Source organism: Cebidichthys violaceus, unplaced genomic scaffold (assembly GCF_023349555.1).
Source record: "Cebidichthys violaceus isolate CVI_PGR_0920_01 unplaced genomic scaffold, fCebVio1.0.p SCAF_3, whole genome shotgun sequence".
NCBI lineage: Eukaryota > Metazoa > Chordata > Actinopteri > Perciformes > Stichaeidae > Cebidichthys > Cebidichthys violaceus.
The window spans coordinates 10,168,831-10,194,637 of NW_027176483.1; the positions used below are offsets into that span (position 1 = coordinate 10,168,831).

Here is a 25,807-nt window from a genome sequence, read left to right on the forward strand (position 1 = left end):
TTGTGCTCGTACTTGGGATTACCAGTCTGACGACACCATTTTTCTCAGGCCCTCCCCTGTCTCCAGGGTTACGACTGGGTCAGTGGATGAGAGTGGTGGGCCTGTGCAGCTGCTCCGACCAGATGAATCATGGCTTGTGGGAGTGGTGGTGGAAAGACTGCACTCTTCCACGAGGCTTCATCAGGCCGGGCCTGCCTTTCCTCACAGCCCACATTTCTCCAACACAGCCCCAACTCCTACAGTCCAGACCCACATGGCTACAGCTCCAACGCCAGGTTCAAGGAGGCCTTTCAAAGCTTTGGAAGTGCTCTTTGTTTATGCTACTTTGTGCCCTCCCCCTAAAAACGGATTTTACTTGAAATGTGGCAGTGAATGTGTGGAAAAAAGTACAACCTGGAAGGATGCCAGAATACACCCTCATTCTCACACTACTCCCATTCTAACAAGACACCAGTTGGACCGTTTCCAAAGAGATCTGACATTTTGTCAGCCACGCTGTTGAGGAAATCAGAGGTTGACCAACTCTCAACCCAGTGAAGAGGAGTGAAGGAGGGATGTACTAAAGAAGGTTAAAAGGTCATGAAATGAGGGTAAAAAAAGGTGCCAAGCAGAAGGAGGAGAAGCAGCGTCAGTAGTACAGAGTGTAGGAAGGAAAATACCTGATTAGGTCTTGTGTGCGAGTGTTGAAGGACTCTGTGGCAGAGCTCTTGACCTTGGCATCTGGGGAGGAAATCCATGTGTTTTCACCTTGTCCAGACTCAGAGCTATGCGGCCACAGGGACCCTAGGATGGTAGAGATGGTCTGCAACAATCCTGTTGTCAAACCCTCAAAGACTTGTTTGTTCACACTGCGCCCGAAAATAGATTTGTCCTCATCTGGGACATATAGCTGCAAGAATGGAAGAGAAATAATGTTACGGTAGCCTACCTATATACTAAGCAATTAATCAAAACTGTGTTCTCTGATAAACCCTCATACTCTAATGACATCTGACAGTATCCCAATGCCAGCGTAAGAGATACACAAAAGAGAGGTCATAAATGACCATTTAACGCAGAGGCTAATGGTAAATGACACGTTTTTGTTGAGCAAAAGGATTTTCCAACATTGTTGGCACGTTACACAGTTTAGTGAGAATATTCACCAGCTTAAGGCCAAAAAGTAGCAGAATACACTCGTTATTTGTAGTAGCTACAGTAAAAAGCAGACAGAAGCTGTTTAAGGCCTTTCCTCGGCCACACAAATGACAAAAAAGCCGGGGTACACAAGTAAAGATGTACCAAGAACGAGCTACATGGTGACAAGATAAAGCTTGTATAAAAAGGCTCTCGAACTAAATTAAATAGTGTAGTCAGCCGAGCATTTCTCGTTTCATTTGCATTTCCAGACAGACTTGATAAAACACACAAAGCAGAGGGCCCTGTTGAAACATAAGCGTAACATGGAAAAGCTTGCATAGGTAAAACCTTCTCATTTGGTCTAATGGTCGGGGTGCACGCTGACAGCATAGGTAAATCCACCGACATTCTCCACAAATCTAATTAAAAGGGTACCTGCTCATATGGCAGCGCAACCCCCACGGCTTTACTCTATTGCTTACACACACGCATACCAGAACATAGACATACACATGAACACACACTCAGTCAAGCAATGAAAATACAAAAATAACTAAATTAAAGCTGTGCGGAGTTTGAAAACGTTATTGTCTCACTTGTAAATTGAATTAAGCATAAGCATGAATAAGTGTTGAGCCTAATTCGTAATCTGCATTGGACACATGGAGAACAGTTAGTTTGTCTCCTGCAGTGCTGTTGGATATGTCAGTCAGCAGAGCAGCTGCTGGGATATGTTTTATATAAACTGAACCAAACAGGCTAACCTCTCCCTGTGTGCCCTAAGGAAATATGACTTCTTTGGATTGGAACTCACTCACTGGAGGAGGAAGCCCCAGAAGAGTTCATGCATGTACCACAACCCTGTGCCTGTGCCTTGTCCTGTCTGTGTTGTGAGTGTAGGCGGCCCCAGCGAGCCGCCACTGTTAGATGTTTGGAGTGGGCTGATGTTTACAGTCCTTCTTACAGAGTGCTGAAGGATATGGGCTGACATGTCGCCGCAATGCAGCCCGCCTGCCTGCGCCCTCACATTCCCCTCAGTCAGGAGGCATCTGTGGAGAGGCTGGGCAAACGCTTTGTTACTCGCTAGCTTGTGTCTTGCTCTGTCTTTCATTAACACTGTGGCAGGAACCGACACTAGCAAAAAAGGCAGCGGTCAAAGCACTGTATATAAACAGATTAATGTAACAAAAACAAGGAAGGTTTAACAAAAAGGCTAAATGAATGTGTGGCTTCTCTACAAATACTTGCTCACGCCTTGAATACCCTGAATCTAAACCGATCCAACATCTTCTTTACATTTACTGAACTTTATACAAATTAAAAATAATGCTGTTGGCACAAACCAATTACACAAATAATGAATTTTGCATAATTTGCGGGGGAAAAAAACGTGTCAGTGATAGCAAATTAGGTCTCGTAATGTGCTGGGGCGCATAAACTTACTGTTAGCTGATGCAGCAACAGGTCCATGAGGAGAGCTATCTTGTTGCTAAACAGCACATATGAGCAGCTGGGAGGGCAGCAGGAACATGCCTGGTAGTAGGTGTTTACAGCAGCACAGAGGGATCTAACAAAGAAAGATGACAAATGGTTATTGATCACAAGTAAAAAATAAAATAAATTAAAAAAACACACCTCAAGGCAGGCTGCTTACAATCCGTTAAAGAAACATTATCACTGGGATGTAAATGTCTCGCCCCGGGCACTGACGAGACTATCTGTAGTCATCAGGAAACCAAACACACTCTTCTGTATTTGTGGTTCCTTAAGGGGGCAGTTTGTCTTCACAAGTCAAAAGCATATCTCACTGACGGCGCGAGTAAGGAAGCCGATTTGAGAAATAAAACACTTGTATCAGCTACTTATGTGGAGACTCCCCCCACTACAGCCACCTTCAGAGGAGCCGAGCGCAATCTCGGTCCCATCTTGGCTGAGATAGCTCAGCATTTCCGCCGGAGAGATAACACCACTCCTCTCAGCAGCTCCTCAGCATGCCTCTGCTCCAACACAAGCAGCCAGAGAAGATTAATGCTTCAGATAACTGGTCATCGTTCTGCTGTGACTACTACTCCCCCTCGCCCCTCGTTTCATCAGTTAATATTTTCTGACAACTGTATATTTTAGCCATTGGCAGAATGGCGTGTCCTATCTGCTCGCTGGAGGAAAGGAATCTGCCTCTCCAGTGCCTAAAGTAGGCCATGTTTATTTCAACTCGTAAACATTTTGATATCTACCGAAACCTTCACATCTGCTACACGTTTTCTGTCAAACCACGCTGGCATGGGAAAGGAAAATAGATTAGGCAGAGGCAGACCCAAGTCTGTCGATAACTTCCTCTACTCTTTGCTCTGCCCGGGCGGATCAGTCGTTCTGCTGCAGCATTATTGACATTGCAGAGTAAAGCTGTCAAACGTGGAATATGGTGTTAATGTGAGAAGCACTATATTTTAGTGATCGGATGGTGTCCAAATCTCACATCAACGCTTGCTTCCGTCAACCGGAAAACAATAACAGAGCAAAGGCCTCTTGCAAATTGTAAATGTCCTACATGGCAGCTATATTGACAGTAATTTTATTAAAGCATAAAGACAGTGGAAAAAGTTAAACCGTAATGCTTAAGTGCACTGATTGAGCAGTCTGTGTGGAGCAAGAGGTGAGGTAACATGAGATCCCGAACCAAACTGTGCCGGTTCCAGCCGTGCTGCATCAGGACTCTCCATTCCCAGTGAACATGGGATGAAGATCAGCTTCTATGCAAATACCAAGATGGCAACTCATCTACTTTTTCCTCAAAAGACTGTTTTATAATTTAATGTTTCAAATAGCTTATGAAATTCAAGCTGTGGTAGCTGACATGTACATTTCATAAAAAGGACAAGAGCTACTTTAGTACGTTAAGTCACTATCCTGGTATTTAAGATCATGTGCCTGTTAAGTAAAGTAGAGCACAATAGTAGGGATATCATATGACCTATCAGAGATAAAAAATGACTAAGCAGGACTGACTTGATTACTGTCAAAGAGCTGTTTTCTGAACAGCCAGATAGAGTTCATCTTGCTCAATGGTAGTAGTCAGGTTACACCTGTGACAACTGAGATTTGATGCTCTCTTCCTTGTGAATGTTTGTTGTACGTAAAGCGTACCTGGGAAGCAGTACTGTCACCGTTTCTTTTATAACAGCTTCAACACTCCTTGGATTGTTGCCATGGTAGACTCTATAATGGGATATTCAATCGTTCATTCCAGAAGAAATAAAGAAAGCAACAATCTACTTTGAACTTCTCAAAGATTTAGAGAAGTTTTAGATCAGCTGATTGGAGAGGCAAAGCACTCTTTTTTGACTCAATAAAGTCCAACATGCCCAAAAATCATTTATCTTAAAAAAAATGTCTCCTATCTATGACAAAGCGTCAAGGAAAACTCATATCAAAACGTATCGTTTGTTACATTTGATACCGGCGGTTTCCACATGGCAACTTTTCCATAAACATTACTTTGCCAAAACTAAAATGAAATTATGTGACTAGTGTGTAAATTCAATGTTTACTTTGTAATATTAAGTCACTTTTAACTGTCTATCAATGTCAGACACATTTTGACCAAATTCTTCAAATGCAGTTAGTTAAGGTTCGGCAAATAATGCAATGATTCCTGAGATTGGTCGCCTTGTCATATACTACTGTACTATATACTACAGGGAACTCTAAAAAATGACAAATAAGAAAGTAGTATTACACACCAGTGATATTAGGGCTTTGAGAATGTTAACTCAAGGCATGGCTTTATTTCTCTGTACAAACTGACAAGTATATTCCAATTAAACCACTTGACTTCTGTTGAGACAGACCGGGCCCTCTGGCTTTACAATCGACTCACTCAACTGCTCATGTAATGAGCATAGAATTGCTTTGTAGCGCAACTAATCAGGCTTGTCTTTGGTCGTCTCTGAACAAATGAGGAGGCTGTCAGAGGCATGTCTGAGTTATGCCCTTACACCAGCTCGTACAATAAACCATCACAGTGATCTGTATTTGGTTTCCTCCCACCTAATTGAGCTTGATGAGCACGACACCTGATAGTCCGCCCTCGCTGGGATTCTCGCTATCTCAATCCCCCCATGACAGCTCCAGTCAAAGATTTTGTAGAACAATTTGGTAAAGTGCCACACCACCCTGTCTCACGTTGCACAACAACTTTGTAGGGACCGATGTGTGGCAGTCTATCTGAGCAGGCAACATTCCTCCACCTACACCACTATAGGGTTTTCATTACTCCGAGAGATTGTGCTTCACATCCTCCCAAAATGACCACAACCGCTATCCATCCAGTGCATTATCACTCTTATACCAATTCTGCTTTGAAGTTGGACTTAAGAATGGAAGTGAGATGCGAATAATGAGCGATGTAATCTGCCCATCTACACCAACCAGCTTAACCTCACGCAGCCAGGGAATAACAATTTACCTGCAAAGCTATTCAGATCCATAGAGAAATGTGGCCAAGAGGTAGAGGTAGAGGGACGGAGCACATCTGTTCCTGTCTCGCCCCTCTGCAGCCCTCTGGGGGCTCTGCCTGGGTGGCCAACAGGCCCATGCATGATAAGGTGGAGGCTTGGGTGTAGGGGGGGATTAGGTGTGCAACTGACTCTGAATTTAAACCCTCATATTCAAATATCACTTAATTAATTTTAGTAAAGGCTGATAGACAGCGCTAGAAAAAAAGACAAAGAATAGGAAACTATTCCTGACGGTCATTATTTGTCCACAACCGGACTCAAAAAGCCTTTCACAGCCTGTTCAACTCTCCAGCACACATCAGAAGTAAAACATATAAACAAGGTTTTCCTTACAGAGGGATATATGGTTATGGATTTAGTCCATCTTTCAAAATAAAGCCATTCTTTAAAGTAAATGGCCAACTCTCAATTCAGTTGACAACAGGACAACAAGCATGTAAAAGGGTCTTTATGCTTTTTGTCACTGCCTTCGCTTATCAAGCCTGGGATCTGTGCTCCTCAACCCGAGTCTCACATTTCTCACCCTCTCTGTGCGTTTCCTATGTGCGCAGCCAAGCCTGACCGAAGCGACGCTGCAGAAGTCGGACCAACTTCCAGATCAGGTTGAGTCCCTTCTTCTTAAACAGGGTAAATTTGTGTTCAGGGGAAGAAAAAGAACCCTAAGCCAAAATAAAAGGTGAGGAGGCAAATCCACTTCCTTGTGCCGTCAAACAATCCCTTCATTCACTTCTATCTAAATGACATTTAATTTGATTCTGCTGTTGACTCTCTGATACCCTGAGTGCTTCCAAGACATCTACTCTTGCTGTTGTGCCACACTGGCCAGGTATGAAATCTGATGAGCCGTCACACAGCATCACGCACGGGAGCAAAAGTGTGTGTGTGTGCGTGCGCGCACGCGCACACGCACACACACACACACACACTCTCTCTCTCTCTCTCTCTCTCTCTCTCTCTCTCTCTCACAAATGGTGGAAAACATCCTGAAATAAAACCACAGGTAGCAGGTCTGATTTCACAGGATACACCAGGTCATGTGAGACAGTTGTGGAAATACAAATTGGGTTAACACGCAATGTCCAAAGACTCCTAAACCCTTCACAGGAGATCTCCTGTTCAAGTTAACCATCATAGCTCTGCTCTTCAATTCATTTTGAATTAGATTTTAGCTCCCCATATTATTATATTCGTTCTGTTCCGTTAGTTGTTTGGTGTTTAAAAGCATAAGTTGTGTTGGGTCTAGTGCTGAGACCATTTACAAACGATACAGCGGCAGAGGAAGACATAAGGTCAAGCCAAGTAAAGATACTAGATATCTTTGACACTGGGTTTGGGTTTAACTAGCTAATACAACTAATACAACTAATATGCAGTTTTCATAACAGAAAGACAAAAAGGTTCTTCCATCGAAAATAACTACTGAAACGCAAACAAGAGTCGGTCCCTTTATTTATTTTATCCTTACTAGTTAAACAGTCTGGGACAAAACAGCTTCAACTACATGATAGTGATTATATAGTGACTATCTCTGGTACAAATGCTGGTACATGTGATGGGTATACTGGGTACTTCACACAGTAAATATATAGTTTATTAATCAAAGTATTGTTTTCAGCTCTGTTTTTAAGATGACTTAAATATAAAATAATAGCTGATTAAATGATTAGTCGATTGACAGAAAAATAAATAAGGCAACAATTCAGTGTCTCAAAAAAGGAATATTTACAGATTATTTTAGACTTCTATTTCTTAGTGAAAGTAATACTCAGATTGTTAGTCACAGCCATAATTCGTCTAACTAAGAGACAGATACGTATATACAGTATATGTTCAACAATGGCGTGATTTAAGCATAGTAAAGTCCATGAATATGAATCCCCAAGATTCATATCTTGCAAACATTTTGGATGTCATTGTGTGTTTTGTGAGGTACCATCTCTCCAGCTGAAGCTAAACTCTGCTCGAGACATTCCAGTGACCACAGGGTTACACCAGGACATTAGCGGAGCCTCGCAGAGGAATTAGCTCATTAATGTAATGGTAACAATATGGAATCAGCCTCCCTGGGGAGAGATATGGCAGCAGCATCTCCGCAGCTGCCTTTTTTTTGTAAATCACTCAGCTTATCTGGTCGGAGGAGGTGATCAATACGGCAGCATCGCTGTAAACAGATAATGTAGCGCACTCTGGGGCGAGCGTCTACATAGCAGCCCATTAGGCCACGCAGCCATCCAGATGATTGATAGTGATAAGTAGACAGTCGGGCTGCGTCCTTGTGTTGCATCTCGTCACCCACTCCCAAATACACTGACCCGACTGAGGTGCATCACAAGGTGGAAGGGTGACCTCTCCTGCTGTTTACAAGGTTTACAAAACACAAAAAATATGTTTGGATTCATAAAAATAAAGAGCCTTTTTATGTACACACAGTAGTAGCCTATAGCTGTAATGTAATAACAACGCTAATTTATCATGGTACAAGCTGCTTCAATCTACACTATAGAACATCTTGCAAACAATATATGTGGTCAGGATGAATGTCTGCACAGTGCTGGATTGATGTGTTCATCGAGGGCTTATCACCGGTTTAGTTCTGGGCTCTCAGCTGGCAAACTCTCAAGGGTCCGGCAGTATTAGCAGCACAGGGTGAAGTGACAGGCAAGCCGGTGAACTGAGGTATTAAGCTTGATTCTAAACAAGCTACTGAAATAACCTATTAGGCCTTGAATATAGCGTAGTGCGACTACTGCTAATCTCATGCTTGTGCAAAACTCCTCTGCAGAGAAACCCGTTTAGCCATGTGGGAAAGGTTCAGTTCAAGACCATTCTTTCAGAATTATCTAGAACTAGTGTGCAGAGGATAGACACACAAGGGCCTAATCTTCACCTCGGCGTGTCAAGAAGATGTCTTAAAAGCCGAGGAGGTATCGAGTGCACTTACGCTAACAACAGTATCATGCACGGATGCGCAAACAAACGCTTTGTGCAAGAAGACAGTCTTTCCATTTAAGATAATAACATTTCTTTAAATTCAAAAGTCTGTTCGAAATTCCCTCAAATTACAATGATTGAGGAAGAGAGAGTAGAACAAAATCAATATACATGTGATGCCCTTTAAAAGCCTTATAAATATAAGAAGCATTTGTCCATTAGCAGAGATTCAGAGACCAGTAAATGCTAATGAATGGGAGTGCAAGGCCATTCGAGTCCATTACAGAAGTCCCACTAGTGAGTACGACAGCCTCTCTGAGGTTATCTACTGGCAGAGCCGTGCAAACACCAGACCCACAACTCAAAAATACTCTGCACTCTAAATGATGGATAGGACACATGTGCTTTTTGTGTTTCGAGAGAAAAGAATGAGCACAAATTGATTACGGAAATGGAAACGCTCTCAATTTCTAGAAGGGCACCGCTGTTCCTCGTTAATACATTTTGAGGATATTTATTGAGATGAAACGGTTATAAACAATGATGAAGTTGGTTAGTTGAGAATAGCTTACTCGCTTTGGGCAATTGCAAAAAAACGAAGAGAGAGGAAATAAAGAAGTCTGTTGTCAGAAGGGTTAGAGAAAGGATACAGTCAAAGAGAAGTCACCGGGAAGAAGGACTGTGACAGCTGTTAGAGGCCTTGTGAATAAATACCTCAGAGTAGACAGACATTAAGCAGTATGTAGTCTACCGGTCCTTTACCTTCTGTAAACACAATCAGAAACTCAATAATACAAATCTGATAATTCTATCTTTATTATTTCAACACAAAGAGCTTTCAGTGTCTTTGTACACGGACAAAGAGAAATGTAAATATGCGTTTATCTAGATATCATATAATAATAATAGTATATTTGATGAGATAAACACTATGTGATAATAAATGTGTATTTTCAGTGGGGTCGTGATGCAGGTGCCGTTCATTATAGACTGTTCATAAACACAGTCTCACAGGGAATATCTGTCATTGCAGAAAATCCCTCCACACCTGTTCCCATCCTGACAATGAACCTAAATTTAGACATACACCTAGTCAGCAAGATCATGTCCACTCATGGCAAATGTCATGGCTGATCTAAGCAACAACTGGTCAGAAAGTTTCAGAAATCAAACTGTTCCCATTATAAGCTAAAGAGACAGCTCACCCTGCTGGCTTGAAACAGAAACTTGATTAAGTCATGATAACAAACTTGAGTGTATCGCTATCATTTCTGTTTTGAGTGGTGTGTTAAAATCATGGAAAAATACCCGAGCACACCATTTACTTTTATACATTCAAAGTGTATGATGATGTTCATTAAAATCTAAGTATTTCAATTTGGTAACAGTACTCACTTGAGAGGAATACGAGGAACTGCAGTGGGAGTGGAAGCAGCAGCAACGACCTGCAGAATTTGTTCCAGAGCAGACAGGCCGCCGCCTACTTGGAAGGCCACTTGGTCTGCATTGTTCTGTTGAGGCAAGGGGAGAGACAGAGACAGAGAGACAGAGACAGAGACAGAGAGAAAGAGAGAGAAAGAGATGGTGAAACAGAGGTACAGTAAGGGGACAACAAGCCACAGGCTGGACAGGGGATTACATGGCTCTCACCAGAGAGGAAACCGCTCTTTCTCCGACAGGGGCGAGGGATTGAAATCTGAAACAAAGTGATCCCAAAAGTATTCCTGTTTAATCTCAAAAGTGCACAACCCGCCTCCGCCCTACAACAGTCAAGTTTCTGTGGACGGTAAACGCTCTGCAGGCTCCAGTTAGCACCGGGGTGGTCTCAACGGATCACCACAGACTAAAGTGAGACCTAGAAAACGTCACTTGGCCAAACAAAGAAGGGGGCAGTTACAGAACTAATCATTCTCATGGGATAGTTTACTGAAAAAAACATTCTTATCATAGTCAAAACCTAAGTTGATAATGTATTAGATCTACTGAAGTAATAAAGATGCAGCATTTACATTATTTCACCTATTGTGTCAGTATTTACAGGGATTAAAGAGCAATGTAACCCTGTTCAGAGACTTTTCTTTCACCTTCAACACTATCCTGCCTCACACGGTTGCAAAGGAGATCCTCGAACGCTTCTCGTTACTTTAGATCTAAAACTTTAGCACTGACAGAAGACTTTTCTTACAACATAATTTCAATGTGTTTGACTAAATGGTACAATGCTTCGGCTCTAACGGCCCTACTCAGATTCTCCTTTTCTCCTCGTCTTATTCATTTTACATTAGACTAGATATCCGAGTGCAGACATTTTAATTGTTGAAAATATCCAGTAGGTAAAACGCAACTAACTGAAATATTAAAGAGACATGTGATGAGGCTATTTGACTTCCTGATCACTCTCAGAGATGGTATCTAAATTTGCCTTGTAACTCAAGTTAAACTACCAGTAACACATTTATTGGTTGCACAATTAAACTGCTTAATTTCAACATAAGGCTTAACTGTTTTTCATGTCCACATAAGAACTTTGTTCTGTATTTCCTTTATTACCATCTTCTGAGTAAGCCTGACTTATTTTTGTTTATTTTTTAAAAACTAATGGTCGACACCTGTTTAAGCTTTATTAGGTAAACAACCCTGTCACAAATCCTTCCTTCCTCTAACCAGTGAGGACCTTTAGAGAAATAAATTGCCGAAAGTTTTCACATGTATTTTTAATAAACAAAATCTGTAGTTATTTTAACTTCTCACTTTATTTATAACAGTTAAAAAACAGTATACAAACTAACCTAAGTTGCGGAAAAAAAAAGAAGTCCAGTCCAGTACATTAGATTTATGAACACATGTAAATAGTTAGGCCCTGCGCTCCTGTGATGATAGAGTAATTGGCAGTAGGTCAGATGCTGTTGCTACAGTGTCTTATAAATCAACAAGTACAAAGCCAGGAGCAAGCACTGACTATCGGGCGTGTTTGTGCCCGGGTTGACAGGGAGGGAAGGAGCTGGAGGGGAGCTGCTGATGGAGGGCCAGAGGGCCGTGTTACACTGCGGGTCACTCCTACACCTAATGAGGTTACAGGCTCCTCGGTGCTGTGACAGCACAAAGATCCAGCCACTTCACAGCACTTTTTGTTCCGCACATGGGAAGTTGCCAACAAGCCTGAACACATTGAGAGAGATGAGTTCTTTACCAAATTACAGATAAGCTCTTCATCTGTCATTCATGCCCGCTGCGGAGGTAACTGCTCCTCGATTCAGGTGTCTCTCACTCACACACACACACACGCACACGCACACACGCACACACCAATCTTGTAGGGTTTTGGAAAAAACATTATCAAACACGCCAAAGACCCTTTGCCTTTAACATAATGAGAAATGTCTCAATGACAGTCTAAAAAGTCTGAGCAGTGTTTGACTTCATTTTGACTTTCTTTCTGTACGTTGCCAGCAGTTTCCATGCCTAATCAATTGGGTCTCAGTCACTGAGCTTGGCTTAACCCCTCTCTTAACCCTCCCATCAACACACCTACCTAAAAGCTTCTTGGCTAAATGAGAAAAGGGAGCTCTTTCATAGCAGCTTATCAAATGGCATTAAAGGGGGGTAACTGGGACCTGCCCAGTCCTGGCCCGGGTTTCTTGGCTAGTCGCTGTCTTTTCTGCTCTGTTGACAGATTTATCTGTTGTGATGACGGAACAATATGAGTGAAGAGGATTAGGTTCAAACTACCTGACATACTATCTTTAGGTGGTCTCTGCATGCAATGGTCCACAGGAAAAACAAAGCAGGCACCAGAGTCTTACTGTGAGGACACACGTCTCACCAAAAACATAATGTTTAAAGTAAAGGTTTGTTTTGCAAAACAGCTCTGAGCTCTGCAAATGTTGATCTCCGTGCTGTGCAAAGAAGTCGACATTCTAAGCAAATGGGAAATGGCATCTAGTGATGACATGTCCTTCCTGAAAACCTAACAACGGAGGCAAACCGGATTCAGGTTTGTATGTAATTATGGGGACAGTGTATGTATCCATTAAGCTGAATTTGCATACAAACTTTATGAAACAATGTTTTCACCCAGTTCTACCCAGTGTTCTCAAACGGATTCACCAACACTTGGGAAAATACACTTGTTAGATAAAATGAGTAGTTATCAGTTACCTCCCCATGCATTGAGGCTACGAACAAAACCAAAGAGACTATTGGAAGCATGGGTGGCTAACAAATGTTAGCATGCTAACACGCTAAGATGGTGATCATTATACCTAATACATATCAGTGTGTAAGCATTTTCATTGTGAGCGTGTTTGCATGCTAAACTGCTTTTTAAATGTAGGCTAACAATTAACCCATGTTCTAACTATTTGTGCTGAGGTAGGCTAAACAATGTCCCAGAACTTCAGTATCTCTGTACTGAAAACACATACAGTAGATTAAATTCATATTGGGACAGCCAACAATCATATTTCCCAAAATGAGTGTCCCTTTAAGTTCCAATCTGTCTGTGCCTGGTCACACCCCAACAGAAGCTACAACAAAACACAGGAACAGGATGAGCAACAATAGTTTCCCCTCACACCACTAAGGGCTGAGCATTAAGACACAAGCGAGGAGGATGGCTCCTGAATAATACAACAGAGGGAATCTTATCCAATTATTGTCCAGGGTGACCATTGTTAACCCAGCTGATGGTAGGCCAGAAGCAGCTGGTGATTCCTGCAACAGTGTCCACAGACCAGCAGACCAGCCAGATTGTACTTCGTAGGCTCCTCCCACCAGACAATTTAATTAAAGCCGAGAGGAGGGCACAGCCTCAGTGCTGCCCCGCCAACAGATGGACGACAACTGGCGGAGTTCATTAAGGACTGCGTTCAACTTTAGTCTGTACCTTCAAATCAGGAGTTCACTCCTTCACAACTACAAGCCAACAATGACAGAGACGAGCAGGATACCCCTCTCCTTACACAAGTGTCATCATTATACTGCTTCCTAAAAAATCTTAAGAGTGGTAAACAAAGCTCTGTGGGCCGAGTCTACTGCAAACCACAACAAGGCTGCTGGAGTAAACATTTTAAGGTCGAGTATAAACTTGTGTGTTTACAAGACATGATGGCATATGATTCAGTAGACTATGTGAGCTCTGGGCAAACATGGAAAAAGGATAATTCTACAAACTGTGTTTATTCAATAAAATCAGCCATGATTAATCAAAGGCCAGTGTGGCGCAAAACCAAAGCTTCCACAGAAACCACAGACAGCCTCTAGCTGTAACTAATACAGCAAGAAGCTCAGAACCATTTCACTCCCTATTTGTCTTGTGGTGAGGAAACAAACAGGAGATTGTTTGGGAAGAAATAACAATGAAATACAATTACATTAGAGCTGAAACTTTTAGATGATTTTCTATTAACGATAAAGCTAATTCTTTCAATCATCAGATTACTGAACAACCAAATGTCAGCTTTCATTATAATGATACACATGTCTGACAACATTAGGGCTGGAACTAATAATTACAATATTCTATGATTCATTTGATCAATAATCTCATCTAAATGTCCAAAACACTGACAAATGCCCTTTCCATAGGCTAAAGGAATCTTCAGACTTTTACTGGTGAAACAATTTACTTTTTTAAACATGTGAAGCTAAAACAAAAACAAGGAAATTTACAAGCAAATTGACTAATCATGTCAGCTGTACAAAACATTATTATAATTCAAACTAAAACTAAATATTAATATGCTTACAAGATTACAATATCAGGGTTGATGCTTCATGAAAAGCTTTGTTAAATATTTTATTATGTTATTATTATTGACAAATAGCAACAACGAAAGTCATAACTCAATTTTCTTTAAAACCGGGAAGTAATGAACAATACAGTAACACTTTAAATCAAGTGTGACAGAAGAATATTTTGCTAAAATGTCTAAACTGAATAGCATGTTGCTCACTTTCACCGCCTGTGACAAAGTTCTGACGCTGCTGCTCTGGGCTGTATCTATCGGTCTGCTGGAGGCCCAAGCTAGAAACCTTATTACCCACGCTGCCCTTCACCTTCCCCCACGTCCAAAGATACAACTCCCAACAGTCCCAACCAGGCTCTGACAGCTGGCAAAAAAGAAAATGTTAGGAGCATGGTGCTCTGAGAACCAAAGGCCTGACAGTTCATACCTACATGATGTTCATGTTGCTCTGTTCTAGACAGGCTTTAACTGAAACCATTAGGAAACACAAGTGCTCAGTAATAAGGTAAGAAAAGAGCCGCACATTGGGAAAATTGATATTCTCAATCACTGTGAGTAAAGAAAAAAACAAAATAAACCATTAGAGGCCTCAGAGGGAGAAACACACTGGGGTCAGAGACTAGACGTAGCCTAGAAAGCAGGGGAGGACTGACGGGGGTGGGACCCAAACAGCAGTGCAGGAGGGGGGGAGTGTCGGGTGTTGTCTAAGGAATTAGTAGAGAAAGTGGAGACTGAATCAGATATGGGGGAGAAAAACAAATCTCTAGGTGAGTCAATGACATGAGAGATGCTTGTTAGGTCAAATAATCTAAAGGGTCCCGACTTGATGTGACTCAGGGGCCAGACAGCCATGCTGACGGAGACTCTATTTATTTGACTTTGTCCAGGGATTACAGAGAGAAGTGCTCCCTAGGCTGCCTCGTTGGCCAATCACTTTGCTCCTCTCAGCTTTGGCTGGATATTTCATTAAGAAGCTGCTAACGCAGAACTTGACTAAAACTTGCTTTTGTGCCGAGGTAAAAAAGACAAAGCAAAAGGCACCCGGACGGAGCCGCCTCCTTCACAGCGACACCACTGTTGAATAGAGCACATCTACTGTGGCCCAATGGCCTCTGACCTCCCAGTGGGAGTACGTGGAGCTGAGGGGAGGAGCCCTCATATAGTGACAGCTTGTGAGCTACTCACATCACACTGGTCTCCTCCTCTCTCTTTACAGGACGCTGTGCCACCCAGCTCAGCCACTTCTTTCTTCGCCCCTGGGGAAATTCGGTAATAGCCTCTCCAGCCGGCCCCCCTCGTCACTGATGGGACACCATAATCTCTCTATCCTCACGCCCAGAGGCATGCACAGTGGGATGTTATGATGGCTCCAACCGCAACTTGGCAGGAAATTTATGCCTCATTACAGGAAGTGGGCTGTATATTCTCCTCATCATAAACACAGTGGCAGGTGTTTTAATTCCTCCTCTCAGTCTAAAATTGATGCGAGTTTTACTGTAAAAAAAAAACCAACCTGTAATGCAACAAAACCTCTGTGACAGATGTTTCAAATCAACTATAGTTATAAATGTCTGCCATTATATCTGGCAATTATATTTATTTCTACAGCTGTATGAAGTGTAACAGAAAAGCCAAATCTCTGAAAAAATGTCAAATTCACTTGCCTTTGTTCAATAAAGTCTCGCGAATTCATGGCATTTCATCTGGAAATCCAATTTACTATTGTCTAAACCAGTGACATCTGAGTCGTGCGAGCCCCATAGACACGAGACAATGCTCGCTCTCGTGCTAGGAAGCTCCTCTATTGGTACCATCTGCACAATGAAAACACAGTTAATCTGGTCTTCATCAGCCAATAACCAAAGGCAAGTTGGTTTGGAGTAAGCGATACTCTACATTGGGAGGGTGAGACACGGGGCGACACAGCCAAACACGACTCATCTCTGAGGAGACATGCATGCCAAAGGGCTGGCATGACATGTGCACTGCTGCAGACTGTTACAAAGCAGACCGGCACAAAATGACAACAAACCATTGAGATGGACATCTATGGTGAAGAAAAGTAAGGATGTAGGTGCATAATATACAACTAATATCTTAAAATAATAACCACCTCACTAATAAAAGATACGTACAACTCATTCACACCGCCTACTGTATCTATGGGATGGATGTGTTGCTCTACCTGTTTCTCTAAGATGCGAGAGATCTCTCCCAGAGTTCGGTCCAGACCAGACACTTTGTTGTTGGCGCTCTGGCCGCTGTCTTGACCCTGCAGCTGCTTCAACAGGTCCTTCACCAGGCGCTGCAACCTGAACATACAAGAGCCGATAGACGTTAGAGATCCCTTCACAAACACCAAGATCTCTGTCCGTGTTTCCACGCTACTTCGGCCAACCACACTCTTCCCCCACAGAAGAGCTGAAACCCTTAGTTCAATGTATGATTAGTCAATCAACAGAAACATAAACAGTTTTGATGGTAATTTAACCGTCTCAAATGGAAATGGAATTTGCTGCTTTTCTTTGTTTTGTAGGACAATAAACAGAAAAAAAACTATCTGAATATTGCTGAAAAGAGTAAAACAATAAAATCAATCTGCAACAATTTGGATAATTTTCTAAGCAAAATGCCAAATTGTGCTTCTTCCTGCTCTCTGTGTGTGTGTGTGTGTGTGTGTGTGTGTGTGTGTGTGTGTGTGTGTGTGTGTGTGTGTGTGTGTGTGTGTATATATATATATATATATATATATATATATATATATATATATATACACACACACATATACACATACATATATAATAATAATAATAATAATAATTATTATTATTAGTTGCAACCCTGAAACAGGAATACGTCATGCATTTTGGGAAATGTTGAGCATTTTTCTGGACTAAATGATAAAACAGGAATGATATAAAATTATTGTTAGTTACCGCCCTACACTAAACCTTTTTTAATCAGAGTAAATTATTAAAAATGAAGAAAACTTATGAAACTTTAAATTATGAAAAGGAAAAGACTTACTTGGCCTTGTACGGGGACTCAGGGACCTGTGTCTTGGTCTCCATTGACCGCTCATATTCCTTCGCCCTGCAGAAGAAAAAGTAGCAAAAAGTCTTTGACTACCAGGAAAAAGTGTTTGGCCTGTCAGTGAAGAACACAACGGATGAAAGTGTGAAGAGATCGAGAAAAAGTTCAAACTGAGTCTGTTTATTTGGCCAGTCAGCCACTCACCAAGTAACTTGGTTTAAAATAATCAGACACCGGCTCTGCAGGGACGAGTGTTTGGCTGCCATCGATATTATGAAGACTTAATTTTACCTTTAAAATCCGCCTTCCTTTGAGTCGTTTTTAACAAGGGAGGCTCAAGTTCTTCACTTCACTCGTTGTCAAATAAACAGTTAAAGGGGGTTACAACCAGTGTTTTGAATGCGAGACCTCGCAAAAGGTCATGGTCATTAGGGGACTGGTATCTACGGGGCACTGCTCCAACAGCCCGACTCTGAGAAACACAAACCGTGTGGGGGATTCTATCTGTCAGTCAGGTATTCCCAGACATGATAAGTAACTATTGATCAGAGTTAGATTGAGCGCCTTCCGGTTACTCATCTCTACACTGATAGGATCACAAACTTCCTGGAAGACGACAGGTGGATTTGTCCCGGCAGGCCGTACGTGGACCGACCGGAGCCTCATCCTCTGATCACAATCTCTTGTATTCAAGGACGGTTCTCTAAAAACAACTGATAACTCACCTCACAGCTAAACAAAGACATTGAGGGTATATATTCCAGCATTCAGAAAGATATTAGTGTTATTACTAATTTGTTGTTCCATGGTTTCGATAGTTTACTATCTGTATAAATAGATGCATCTGTTAAAAAACGGTTGTTAAGACTAGAATAAAAAAAAAGCAGCCTTGTCTTATCAAAAATTATACTCTTCTTCATATTCAAATATCAAGGTAAAAATCTCAACATGCAATCAACAAGACCGGCCATATTACTATCAAAAAGAGGAAAAGAAAAACACTATCACTGTATTAGAAATCAGTTGTGATCGAGGATAACAAAATACATTTATTCTATGTTCCGTGTCCGGTGAGCAGGATGAATGGGTCGCACAAAAGGGCCTGAACTGTATCGCCCTGTTTGTCATTTATGATATTAAAATATGAATATCAGACAGGTTTATACCTAAACAGGTCAAACAGGGAGCAATTGCAGAGCAATTCATTACTGTCAGAAGCAGCCCATGTTGGGTCTCCAGCAATAAATATCAGTGATCAGCAAGAAGAGAAAGCACAACTATATAATCAAGTCAAGCAGTTTATAACAAAACAGATCTCAACCCCTTTTACAGAGACACACTTCTCTCCAATGCTGCAAAAACACATTATTCAAACTGCGACGTCAATGTACACAACACAGACCTAGAAAGCAAGCCAGGCATCAGTTCAATGGCAATAAAGAGAACTAAAATTATACTAATACTTCAATAACTCAATGTGCTTCAACCCCATTTAGCTTGCATATGCATCGTTAAGGACGTAAGTTCATTTACGAGCAGGACCTTTCCCCTTAATCTAGGGCAGCAGACCAGGGCCAAGCTTACCACCTCATACTGTATACCATTCTCCCTACAGGAGTTTCTTTGTATACACACTACCATCTGAGGTCCCCCCACATGCACACACACACAAACACAACACACAACACACTGGCGACTCTGTTCCCTGCAGAGCACACCACAAGCAACCAGCTACAGACAAGCAGCTTGTACCGGAGCATAAGTGGAGACCATCCTGACACTAACTGACAGACTACTTGCGTGAAATTTGAATAGCATTTTTTTCTCTCCCAAAAGACTTATTATGAAAGGTTAGCCAAACCGCAAAAAAAAAAACTTGGGTTAAAAAGTGTGTTCGCTGCTTTATGACAGAGCAAGGCTGTAACGTTGGCCTGGTGAGAACCACTCACGTTTTACGGACACCATACGGTGTTCCAATAAAACGGTTAATTTCCACCCGGCGGTGAAGCGGCTCACCTTTATGTTTACTGGGGCTCCGTGTTATTTATGACCTCTGAAAGCCTGCTGCCTTTGAGTGCTGGTCTCAGCAGGGCCGGTGCAGGAGTGACGGTGAACAGAGACAGATCATGTTGTCACTTCCTCAGCACCGCTGAGCCTCACAAAGCCTAAAACAGCAGCACTGAGAATAAAGCACTGTAGCAGCTACAGGGTTTCAGCTTGTGGCCACCTCTTTTGAGTCAATACTTTTTTTCCTGAAAAGCCAAATAATAATGAATTATCTTATTATAAATCTCAGTCAGGGTCAAATCAATCATGATAAGAGGTTGGAGGCTCTATTAGAATCAATTAGTCGGACATTGACATTTTTTCTAACCGTTCTGTCCAATAGAAATGACAAAACAATGCATTTAACAGAATAAACAAATACTGCAAGTGAATAGAAGTGGTCTTGAAGATGATATACACAACAGGTGTTACTATTAAAACAGTGTATGGGTCATATCCCAAAAAAACTCATCTTAATTCTTAATCCCAATAAAGACAATGAAGAGCAGACTCTTTGCAATAAGTCAGTTAGTGTTATCATCTCAAACTGAGTCTTGAAGATTGAATACTGTAGCATAACCCTAAGTTATGTCTGTTAATAGTACTGGTGGAAAGTAAAGAGTAAATGTACTTACTTACTTTCCACCAGTACTGAAGTATCTTCAGTACAGAGTAAAAGTACTTATTTACTTTCCACCAGTACTTTTAATGTATTCGTACATTCTCTACTCCAGTATAATTCAGAGGGAAATATTGCACATTTTACTGCACAAAGATTGAGGAAGTAGTGTACCTAGTGTTGATGAATGTTGTTGTTGATGACAGTGTACAGATTGGATGCAATGGAAAGGGTTACTTATAATTTAGGATTCAAACTTATATAATAGTTGATAACCGTATAATTGGATTACTTATGTCCAACCTTTAAGACCACATCATCAACACGCCCTCCATTATATCGTAAAGGGACAGCACATTCTAACCTGAGTGGGACACAGCTGCTTTACAATGCCTCTCATCCACCCCCAGCGTTCACTTTATTTTAGCTTAATTTCGATTCAACAAAGACATGACTGTTATTTATAGACTATTGTACTTGTCTACTATACACATATTTTAGGTTTACATTGTGTGAGTGATTCCTCTGCCACCGACTGAGATTGATAGAGACCATATCTTACTTTATGTCTCTTTTCATTATTTTTAGTATGCAACGTTCCTGCCTTCAGAGCGTATTAATGTATTAATGTCTCAGATATTAATGTTGTCCTGTTTGTGGTGGAATACTTCCAATAATCTGCATCAATAACATCTTACCGGAAGTATTGTCAGGATTGTGTCTCTTTCCACTCCTCTCCCTCCCGGTTGTGACGGCCAGTTAAATTGATTGAGCTCCAGGTCCGGGTTCTGACACACAAGCAGCTATGCCTCCTATTTGTTGATTACTATTGATTTTCTTTGATACTTCATTTAAAAATCAATAGCTCAGAAGAAGAAAAACAGGCATGGCTCATACATACTTTAACATACATCCTGTACACGAAGGAAGGCTTCAGATTTGGCAATGCCATGACAGCAATTTGGAGGAAAGCTCTTTGCAGGTGAAAGCTGGGGCCCTACAGATCGATTTGCAGTTTTGCTCCCCAATCACAGAAAGTGGTCATAAATTAAGCTCATCAGTATTACCTTGTGGACAGCCAGGATGCACATAACATCTGCTTTCCATCTCCTTGTCGCTCATAAAAAAAGTCCTGGCAAAGTTTTGTCCTCTGCGTCTCTGAGAGGAGGCAGGGGGAGAAACAGAAAGACAGAGAGAAAGAAAATGGATGTATTACCTGGAGTTCATTCTGGCGCGGAGCTTCTTAGCTTTCTTCCGTGCCTTCTGCCTCTCTTCTCCATCCTTCATGCTCTCAGAAGACACAGAGCTGTCCGTCACTATATCCACAATGTATTTCTTCAAGGAAAGATGCTCCTGGAGTAGACAAAATCAATACATCAAAGACATTGCAGGCAATTGTAAGAACCATTACTTATAACTGGCTTCTAAAATAAGCTATCGTGTCTGTTTTTGGTGCAAAAACAAGCCCATAAATCACTGGTGGAAAGTAAAATAGTACTTTTACTCGTACTTGAGTATTTCCATTTTCTACCCCAGTATATTTCAGAGGGAAATATTGCATTTTTTACTGCACAAATTTATCGAAAAGCTCCGTCTATCTGCAAAACACGTAATCAGATTATAAAATAGAGTATGAGGCATTGTTCTATGGAAATAGAACAGCAAATACAATTCTTGTTACATGTCTATGAGCAGTGGTGGTACACTTCAGATGTGGCACTGAATATATTGTGTGAAATGTAGTTCCATACTGCTCAATAACACCATAGTATCCTGTAATTACCCCCAATGCTTTAGTCTTTTGAAGCCACTCGCCCATGGACATGCTAAAAGGCTTGAGGTGTTGCCTCCTGTCTGGCCCTGTCAGGTGACTCTGATATTTCCACCAGAAGACAAGGGAATGTAACCCAATTTGAACAACATGATGCATGTGCAAGAAACCAATTACCCAATTATGCTGTCATCCAGCACCCCAGAGGATAGGACGGCCTCACAGATAAACGGTTTCCATTCAGCCGTCGAGCTAACCCGTGCGTGGGTTGCCATGTACCCAATGGTCAGGAGTGTCGTCAGTACACCTGCTGCCTGACTTAGGTTTTCACTGTTCAAAAGGCCTAGAACATTTTCTAAATGAGCTTCTTACTCTGAAATTGAACAGTTTTGGTTATCTTACATGACACATATCCTGTGGTTATATTGTTGTCTGTGCTTGATTCAATGTTTGGAAGTCAGCGGGACTCCATTGGGAAAATGTGGTGTCACAGTCACATATTTCCATACACCAATCAAAATGAGTCAAAATGTGACGACAGTTGTGGCGATGTTTGCTTATGTTGCCAGCAATTTCAATCAAATCTGCTTATACCACACCAACACATTCCTAATGATGCAAATTGGCTTTTGGGTGTTTCTACAGAAAAACCCAATGTTGTATATATTTTATTAAAAGTTTAAGTTGTATTGTTGTGCACTTCATAATGCATATTCAATATTATGGAGAAATATGTTAGATTTGAAGCACCATCTTACGGAGCTTTAATTTCTATCAAGTAGTTAAGATCAAGTAACTAACTTAAGAACTATTTCAGTTGTTTTTTGGGGCCTATAGAGTAAAATAGGGTGTGTGTGTGTGTGTATTTGTATTTGCACACCTCTGCCCTCTCCTCCAGGATACTACAGGTCAGTCATGACTCATGGCTGGAGCCGTCCCTCTCATGGGAGGCAGCTGTTCAGTAATCTCTCTGAGAGGCTATCCAGTGCACAAGCCACTCACTTAATGGAATTTTTCAGTAACGCATCCAAAGCATCTTTTCAAAAATCACACCGGTCACATAAAAGTGTACCTGAAATATTAAGCTGTCAAATATAGTATAATGCTGACAGAGAGACTATGATACCGACTAGGAGAGCAAATAAATATATAATGATTACATCCCATTTCCTGTTGCTAGGTGAGACAGAATGGTAGAAGTTGTGCAGACTTTATGAGTGTTTGAGACACTTAGACTGGATGACAGACAGGTGCCTACCACTGAACCGTTGTAACAAAGCAGCAAAGACGCTGGCCTGAGGGCATTGCTACCGCACATTACCACAGATTGCCTCTGGTGGGAGGAATATGATACCGCTCTACACATCTCTCCCTTTCCCCGACACAAAAAAACTACACAGATCTAAAAGGCTCCCACACAAATACAGATTACATGGGATATGTTCATCCACTGCCTCTTTTGTCACACACAAAGGCCTGAGAGGTAGGCTTTCCATTTGGCGTGAAACAAACAGCTGTATTTCACGCTGGCTACTAGATAAGATGCGCAGTGTTGAGTTACCATCACGACAGTGGTTTACATGACATTTTTGTATTGAACTGCATACTATCAGTGACATTTAAGGAGGGTGACGAGTCACTCAAAGACAAAAAAAACTATTCACTGGTTCTCTCTTTCAACAGCAGCTTCACTGCTATAACTAGACAAATGTCAGATCTGAAAACAGTGTGGGAGGGAGAGGCTTCAGCTGGCAGTCTGGATATTTCATCAAGGTTCTCAATTTGTGGCCATCAGCACAGCTTTGACTACAAGAACTTCAGCATTATTCAGTGCCTTTGGGAGCTCCGATACCCTCTATTGGCCATGCTTACAGAGCACTACAGACAAGCAAAAGAACAGTTTTTCCTCAGAGAAGGCTACAGTTTTTCTTTTAGCTGTCGTGGCTAAAGGTGATCAATATATAAAGTCCTTATGTCAGAAGCCATGCATCTTGAATATTACTGGCACCATATTAAACCAGGACAGATGGTGGACGAAAAGAGTAATTGCAATTCTCAAGCTCCCTCCCCATACATCGATCCCACCCTGTTGATAATCCGGGTATTTTTTCAATTTAATTCACAAGTCAGAATGAGAGGAAATTACCAAATATCAAGGCACGGGGCATCTGCTGCCCGCTTCTGCCGAAAAACTATAGAGTGACCTCTGCACAGTTGAACCAACCGTCTTCATTTTAATTAAAAATCTTTCATCGCAGGAAGAGTTATGGAGCCGCAGTCTGGAAAATAGCTGGCAGTGGTATAAATGAAATAGTGGACACCAAAATGAGGTTTGATATAAATAACAAGGAGCCACATAAGTCTATCTAAACAAAGTCTGCAGGGGTAGATCTATCGGACAGCTTAATGTACTTTCACATAGAGAAAGAAATAGTAGTTCTGGACATCTAAATATCATCTATTAGAGATACTACACTGACTAATAATCCAATCCAATAACAACTCACTTAATACAAACGGTTCACATTTAGATTTAGCCGGATACAGAATAGGGCAAGGAAGACTTTCAGCAAGGGCTTAAACTTTGACTGATGAGTATTGACAAAAAGACAATTTAGAAGGTGGGAAAACCGTAAAGCCTCAACATTATGGTTATTGGTAAAACTATATCATATGGAAAGAGACATATTGCAAATGTATATGAAGTAGTGCTCATATATGGACTGTTCGTAGTGCTATATTGGTGAAGTGCTTCTCTACGTTGCCTTGTTTATCATACTGTCAAACTGAAAAAAATGACCTGCATTTGGACAGGAAATGATTTAGAGGAAAGGAAGGAGGGAGGTATCAATTATTCCTGGCTGAAAAAAGCTTTGAATGAAGGAGCGGCTGGGGCCAAAGGTGCAGCGTATAGCACCAACAGTTGTCAGCCTCACAATGAGCACGGCTGAAAAGCCAATCTCATATTGCAGCCTGAGAGGTTACCTTGCATTAACGAGCTGCCTTCCCATGAAGAAGCGCTCCGTGACAAAAAACGCCCGGAGACAAGGGGGTGATGTCACCCCTTCCACTGAATCACTGAACCCTAACTGTGTACATTTCGAGGCCCATTTGTAATCGCACAAAGCCAGCGACGGAGCCGTGGCCGTATACAAGGAAGATGCATAAACAACAATAATGACCACGTCATAAAAAGACAACTGCGGTGTCTCTTTGTCTTTTAACATGACACATGCGGCGGTAATCTTTGACAGGATGAGTGGATGTTTGTTCCTGGCACAGGGTGCGGGGGTGATACGCACCACTTCCTCGTCAGAGAGCTCCCGTCCTTGGATGCTGCTACTGTCTCGCACGGCCTGTTGGTGCCTCTTGCCCTTGGTGTGGCTGAACAGGTGCACCTCTGAGGTGATCTACAAACACAAACACGGTGGTCAGAGGTCACTGCTGCGGACACAATGGAGACAGAGGCAGGGAAGGGTCAACAGAGCCCCGTGGGATTCTGGTGAAACAATATACCACATGGGTTTTTTTTTTTTTTTCTCAATGGGACATGACCTGTCTCTTTCCTGAACCTCAGTGTAAAGCAAAGACTAAGGCGAGGAAACGTGATGTTATGTGTAACTTGGCTATACAGATAAGATGCCTTCATGAATGCATGATCTTGTTCTTATAATACTAATTGAGCTTACAGCAACAGAGTGTAGCTATGGAAACCACTCAATACAACAACTCTCTTCTGGGATTGTTATATATATATATATATATAAAGACTTCAAAATGCCTTAATTTTTGTTCAAAATAATATAATAATTAGCTTGCATTACAACATAACTCAAATATTGCCAAAGGAGAGTTGAGGAGTAGATGTCTAAATAGAAAGGTCTAAGAAATGGCCACAACAAGAGTCAGGTGTATAGCGAGCAGTGTTGTTCTGCCATCTCTGGAAACCAGCCCATTTGAAATGGTTTGTGTTTAAAGTCATTAAATGAAGTGCTTGCTGCTGACCCTGCCATGATCTCTGGTG

At 41.6% G+C, this 25,807-nt stretch overlaps 1 protein-coding gene across 3 annotated transcripts in view; it reads right to left on the reverse strand.

Annotated features, from left to right (window-relative positions):
• The window catches only part of scaper (S-phase cyclin A-associated protein in the ER), a 56,831-nt gene that overhangs the window by 14,111 nt on the left and 16,913 nt on the right, over positions 1-25,807 (reverse strand). For all 3 annotated transcript variants that reach the window (XM_068723360.1, XM_068723358.1, XM_068723359.1), the window contains 7 exons: positions 25,086-25,193; positions 21,229-21,365; positions 17,342-17,407; positions 16,500-16,626; positions 9,963-10,078; positions 2,563-2,686; positions 660-889 (listed from right to left, as the gene is read on the reverse strand). In XM_068723360.1, the coding sequence (XP_068579461.1) occupies positions 660-889; positions 2,563-2,686; positions 9,963-10,078; positions 16,500-16,626; positions 17,342-17,407; positions 21,229-21,365; positions 25,086-25,193 (908 nt within the window). The remainder of the gene's footprint in view (positions 1-659; positions 890-2,562; positions 2,687-9,962; positions 10,079-16,499; positions 16,627-17,341; positions 17,408-21,228; positions 21,366-25,085; positions 25,194-25,807) is intronic.